At 44.3% G+C, this 6,701-nt stretch overlaps 1 protein-coding gene across 1 annotated transcript; it reads left to right on the forward strand.

Annotated features, from left to right (window-relative positions):
• Window positions 1-1,625: 1,625 nt before the first annotated feature.
• Window positions 1,626-6,206, forward strand: LOC110503853 (metalloreductase STEAP4-like). The gene is made up of 5 exons (XM_090230572.1): window positions 1,626-1,649; window positions 1,880-2,158; window positions 2,251-2,345; window positions 4,302-4,473; window positions 5,933-6,206. Exons 1-5 carry the CDS (start codon window positions 1,626-1,628, stop codon window positions 6,194-6,196), a joined length of 834 nt encoding a protein of 277 aa, XP_090086698.1. The 3' UTR covers window positions 6,197-6,206.
• The last annotated feature ends 495 nt before the right edge of the window (window positions 6,207-6,701 follow it).

The raw sequence follows: 6,701 nt of genomic DNA on the forward strand, positions 1-6,701 counted from the left end.
TATAGTTTCAAAATATATGGCAAGGCCTGAAAATGGTTGTCTTACTTTCTCTCCTCCGTGCTGAATAAGTACAGCTTCATTCTGGAGCTAGAAACCTGTATTGTGCATTGTGGAGGACAATTAACCACTTCTTTGTGGATTTTATTAGTGCTTGGGGTTATTGTCTTGCTGGAAATACACTTTCATCCGAGTTCCGGCATCCTGGTAGAGGCAATCAAGTTTTTTGTAAAAAATCCAGGTACTAGGTAAAGTTAATGATGCCATTGACCTTAACAAGGACCCAAGGACCAGTGTAAGCAAAATATCGTCTCGATTCTGTCTTATGTAGCAACATTTGAAATTGTGTTTTTTTACATTTTACAAAGTAGAGGCTCAGAGCTAGAAAATAGTGTATCATACACTACAGTTGAGAAACAATGGGAAAGTAATTCTGCTTTGAAAGTTTTAAGAAAGAACACCCATTCAGCATCATTCACACCCTCTTAAGCCTTACCCCCACCCATCTCTTTTAGGATTCACGCAAGACCAAATATTTCAAGACTAAAGGTTAGTTTAAACTAAGTCTATCGACAGTTGTTGCATTGACATCAGGAACATTCTATTGTCGTCCGGCATCAAACTTGTCGTTGTCGTTAGGAAAAAGTATAAACACAAAAAATGAAAGGCTGCATTAGCAGCTTGGTGGTCCAAAATAGCATAACTAATGTATTTAAATAACTTCTTAGGGCCAGGCCTCTTTTTTCTCAATTTCCGCCTGAATGACATGCCCAAAGAAAACTGCCTGTTGCTCAGGCCTTGAAGCCAGGATATGCATATAATTGGTACCATTGGAAAGAAAACACTTTGAAGTTCGTAGAAATGTTATAGTAATGTAGGAGAATAACACAAAAGATATGGTAGGAGAAAATCCTAGCCTAGCCCTTAACACCAATAAACCCACCCATTTAAAAATGTATTTAGTATACGTCAATCTAGCAAACCAGGCAACTAAAATCAACTTTCCAAACAATGTTTTGACTTGTTTCTAGCTTTACCAGCTACTTCGATCAGCCGTTGTCGCAGTGACATTCTATTGAAATGGATACTTTCATAGTGGAGTATTTTGTCAAGGCTAGACTAGCTTACCCGTTTATACATTATGGTTGGATGCTTCTCCTTGTCATGGATACTTAAAGATGTAATCCGGAGACAAGTGTTTTCTCCATCTCCTTAGCTATCATACTTCCACAGATTTCAAACTCATACTTCAAACTCTTATGCAGTTCTGTTTTAGAAGCCGTGTTAGACAGGATTACCTACACATACTAGTCCAATCCGAACTCATCTCTCAGCATATCCAGCCCACTCGTTATCTCAGCCAATCATGGCTTGCGGGAAGGTTGCTGCCTTTTCAGTGGCTAAACCAACTAGGCTGGTAATTAAAAAATATATATTTGGTATTTACAGATGGCATACAAGTTTGTTATTAAGGCACATGAAAGTTCACATGTTCCAGAAGGCATTTCTGCCAATAAACGCATTTTGCTTAAAAAAAAGATTACGTTCAAATGGCTCTTGTGTGTAGTTGTGTACCCACGACATACACCTAGTTTTCTGAAACGCGGCACATTTTAGAATAAGGCTCAATGTCGTTAATCTCGCAAAGTGAGGTATTGAAAACAGGGGTGTCAATACCTTTTTTAAAGAGTATTACTTGTTAAACAAAATATCTTTCACTAAGCACAAGTATTAGTATAAAATAATATAATTTCCCAAATTTTTGGAACATACATTATAGCTCAGTATTTGAATGATTTATTTTATGTAGGTATTTTTGTGCATATTTAGAAAGGGTGTCAATAATTTCGGACTCCACTGTATGTGCATAAATATATGTCAGGTGTATATCTGCGGGGAAAGTGTGGAGGCCAAACAGGCAGTGATGGCGGTAGCCACCAAGCTGGGTTTCAGTGCCCTGGACCGGGGCTTTCTCTCAGTGGCCCGGGAGCTGGAGGACTTCCCCCTGCAGCTGTTCCCCCAGTGGAGGCTCCCCCTGTACATCGCCACTGGCCTCAGTGCTGCCTTCTTCTTCTACCTGCTGATCAGAGACATCATCTATGCATACGTCACCCAGGGCAAAGACATCTCCTTCAGAATCATGGTCTCACTGGCTAACAAGGTACTGGCCACAGGCCCTCGATGTGTTTGTGTTTGTGTTTCTGTGTGTGTTATCAGCTGTTCAAGGTGTGTGTGTGTGTGTGTTCTCGCCAGGTATGTCCCATTGTGTCTCTGATCATGCTGTCTCTCTGTTACCTGCCTGGTGTCCTGGCTTCCTTCCTGCAGCTCTACAGAGGCACCAAGTACAGGTCAGACCTCTGTGTGTATGTGAGTGTGTTTGCATACATGTATACAATACAATGTGTGTATATGTGTGCATCTACACTACATGACCAAAAGTATGTGGAAACCAGCTTGACAAACAGCTCATTCCAAAATCATGGGCATTAATATGGAGTTGGTCCACCCTATGCTACTATAACAGCCTCAAATCTTCTGGGAAGGCTATCCATTCGATGTTGGAACATTGCTGCAGGGACTTGCTTCCATTCAGCCACAAGAGCAGTAGTGAGTTCGGGCACTGATGTTGAGCGATTAGGCCTGGCTAGCAGTTGGTGTTCCAATTTATCCCAAGGGTGTTCCATGGGGTTAAGATCAGTGCTCAGTGCAGGCCAGTCTAGTTCTTCCACACCAATCTCGACAAACCATTTCTGAATGGACCTCGCTTTGTGCACGGGGCATTGTCATCCTGAAACAGGAAAGGGCCTTCCTCAAACTGTTGCCACAACATTGGAAGCACAGAATCATCTAGAATGTCATTGTATGCTGTAGCGTTAAGATGTCCCTTCACTGGAACTAAGGAGCCTAGCCCGAACCATGAAAACAGCCCCAGAAAATGATTCTTCCTCCATCAAACTTTACAGTTGGCACTATGCAGTCGGGCAGGTAGCGTTCTCATGGCATCCACCAAACCCAGATTCGTCCGTCGGACTGCCAGAGAACGCGTTTCCACCGCTCCAGAGTCCAATGGTGGAGAGCTTTACACCACTCCTGCCGACACTTGGCATTGCGCATGGTGATCTTAGGCTTTTATGTGGCTGCTTGCTATGGAAACCCACCTCATGAAGCTCCAGACGAACAGTTATTGTGCTGACGTTGATGCGGTGATGCGTTGTGCAGACCTCACTACCCTCTGGAGAGCCTTACGGTTGTGGGCGGGGCAGTTGCCGTACCAGGCGGTGATACAGCCCGACAGGATGCTCTCGATTGTGCATCTGTAGAAGTTTGTGAGTGCTTTTGGTGACAAGCCGAATTTCTTCAGCCTCCTGAGGTTGAAGAGGCGCTGCTGTGCCTTCTTCACGATGCTGTCTGTGTGGGTGGACCAATTCAGTTTGTCTGTGATGTGTACGCCGAGGAACTTAAAACTTACTACCCTCTCCACTACTGTTCCATCAATGTGGATAGGGGGGTGTTCCCTCTGCTGTTTCCTGAAGTCCACAATCATCTCCTTAGTTTTGTTGACGTTGAGTGTGAGGTTATTTTCCTGACACCACACTCCGAGGGCCCTCACCTCCTCCCTGTAGGCCGTCTCGTCGTTGTTGGTAATCAAGCCTACCACTGTTGTGTCGTCCGCAAACTTGATGATTGAGTTGGAGGCGTGCGTGGCCACGCAGTCGTGGGTGAACAGGGAGTACAGGAGAGGGCTCAGAACGCACCCTTGTGGGGCCCCAGTGTTGAGGATCAGCGGGGTGGAGATGTTGTTGCCTACCCTCACCACCTGGGGGCGGCCTGTCAGGAACTCCAGTACCCAGTTGCACAGGGCGGGGTCGAGACCCAGGGTCTCGAGCTTGATGACGAGCTTGGAGGGCACTATGGTGTTAAATGCCGAGCTGTAGTCGATGAACAGCATTCTCACATAGGTATTCCTCTTGTCCAGATGGGTTAGGGCAGTGCGCAGTGTGCAGTATTATCTTAGTCGCCAACGTACTCAAGCATGTCTTAACAGTATAGCACTTTTCATGTAGCCTAATTTTGGCCAGCCTAACCACCAATCAAGTAACATTACATTGGTGGAAAATTGTGAACGGACTAAACGTTCAAGTGCTGTTGCTGAAGGATTATTTTTTGCTTTGACAACACTGGTCATTCAGATCCTACATCTGTATATTGGACACACACCTACAGTATATAGCAGTATTCAGGCACTGGTTTTGATTATAAACACTGGTTTACACCTCTCTCTTGCTCGCTCTTTCTCTCTCTCTCGCTCAGATCAGAGAGAACAGGACCACTGAGTTTGATACAACGACGGCCTGGCGTGGCGACTCCTACTTATCCCTGGGAATTCTGGGATTTAGCCTGTACGTCCTATTGGGAATCACATCTATTCCCTCCGTCAGTAACGTTCTCAGCTGGAGGGAGTTCAGCTTCATACAGGTGGGATTACCAGAATGGAGCACACTGAATACTTAGACCAGACATTTTTACTAGCATTGGGTGAATAAATCAACACATTCACATATCGCAATAATATTTTGTACAATATTATATTGATACGTTGACTCCAAGTATCGATTTGCCTAGCGCTAGTCAGCTGTGCCCCTAGTATTTTTCATCCTATAGCTTGTTCTCCATCTTCTTTTTAAATAGTGAGCCAACATGTTTTCAGCACTTTTATTTCCATGACTGATAAAAAAACATTTTTCTCACCCTCTCTCGTCTTTCTGCAGCAGACATACCGTATCGCACCTAAGTATCGTGATAATGTCGCATTGAGGTCCCTGGCAATTCCCAACCCTAATTTGTACACTTATCTCCTTCAGTGTTTCCCTTACTAACGTATTCATGTGGGGTGCAGAGCCAACATCCAGGCCAGAATGCAATAAAACTCCAGGAAAGTAATCTGATTTTCAGCAGACAAGCCAGAGGTTATGCGCTGGGGATATGGAGCTGTATTCCCATCACTACAGGGAACACACACACTCATTCATAAATGCAACTGGGTCAGGAGAAACTCTGGCTCATTCTCTAATTCATTCATTTCCCTCAAATTGATGCAGTGATTTAAATGTTAAATTATTCATCAGATGTAATTTAGGAGGAATATATTACAACAGGCCAGAAGAATTCACCTAGAGATCGTGTGTGTGTGTGTGTGTGTGTGTGTGTGTGTGTGTGTGTGTGTGTGTGTGTGTGTGTGTGTGTGTGTGTGTGTGTGTGTGTGTGTGTGTGTGTGTGTGTGTGTGTGTGTGTGTGTGTGTGTGCGCGCGCACGCGCACAGGGGCGGAATGCACCCCAAAAAATCTGAGGGGCACAAGGTACGTGAGGATAGCTGGGTGATGGCTAGGCCCCCCATCTGGAAGTTGTAGCATTTTGCGTTTGTCAAACACCTGAAGCAGCTTTTTCCTGTAATCTAGAGCCATAATCATTATGCTTAATTCCATGTATCCTCCTGACTGGTGGTTCTTTTTTTAAAGAAACAAAATATTCTTCTCTGCATCTCTGCGAAAATCTGGGTAAAAGCTTGAAAGGAATGTGAGTCTTATTTAGTAACTGCTTGCTTTTTTCAAGTCTACCAACCTTGCCAGCAGGCATGCCAGCTAAGATGGTTATACAAGCTAGCTACTCTAACTTGATTGATAGCCAAGAATGGCTTCTTGGCAGCTAGGGTGGGATAAGATAAAAACAATTATAAATTAACTAGTTAGATGGGCAATTCACTTAGATAACATTCAAGAAAATAGACACAAATTTACACAAAAAAGTTAAATTTCTCATGGGATGGCAAAAGGGCAGGTGCTCAAGCTCCCTTAGACCTCTATCTGTGCACGTTCCTGGCATGTGTGTGTATGTGTGTGTGGTTCATGTGTTTATGTGTTCTTTTCTCCCCCACCAGTCCAAGCTGGGTCACCTGACTCTGCTGTTATGTACGGCTCACACCTACCTGTATGGCTGGAACAAGTTTCTGAGTTCCTCCACCTACAAGTGGTACACCCCACCGGGCTACATGCTGTGTCTGGTGCTTCCCTCTGTGGTGCTGCTGCTCAAGCTGCTGCTCATCACCCCCTGTGTGGACCGAACCATCACCCGCATACGCCAGGGATGGGAGAGGGGGGCAGATCAGAGGAACCCTAAAGACAGCCAACCACTGATACCTTAGACGACACACACACGCACACGCACACGCACACGCACACGCACACACACGCACACGCACACACACACACACACACACACACACACACACACACACACACACAATAACACCCTCAGTGTGATGACAGCTTTGTCTTCAAGGCATGAACTCTTGTTTCTTTGCTATTATACCCTCTGAGGTTGTTTACCATTCCATCATCGTTTGCAATGTTTCTGGGATTTAAAAAAAACAGCAATAACATTTAATTGATATGCAGTCATATTTATTTTTGTATTACACTGTAGACATTGTTGCATTTTAATGCATATATTTTTAACCATACGTAAACCAGACACTAGCTTTCACTGGTGAAAGCTCTCTCTCGCTCTCTCTCGCTCTCTGTGTATATCCTCTCTCTTCTTTGACTGATTGTACAGTTATCCCCAGATGAAACACAGGTTTCAGAGACGTATAAAAGTGTTTCAATTTATATTTTGTGTCTGTTTGATACATCTCCAGTTGCAGGTCA

This window comes from Oncorhynchus mykiss, chromosome 3 (genome assembly GCF_057628025.1).
Source record: "Oncorhynchus mykiss isolate SJ-2025 chromosome 3, ASM5762802v1, whole genome shotgun sequence".
Taxonomy (NCBI): domain Eukaryota; kingdom Metazoa; phylum Chordata; class Actinopteri; order Salmoniformes; family Salmonidae; genus Oncorhynchus; species Oncorhynchus mykiss.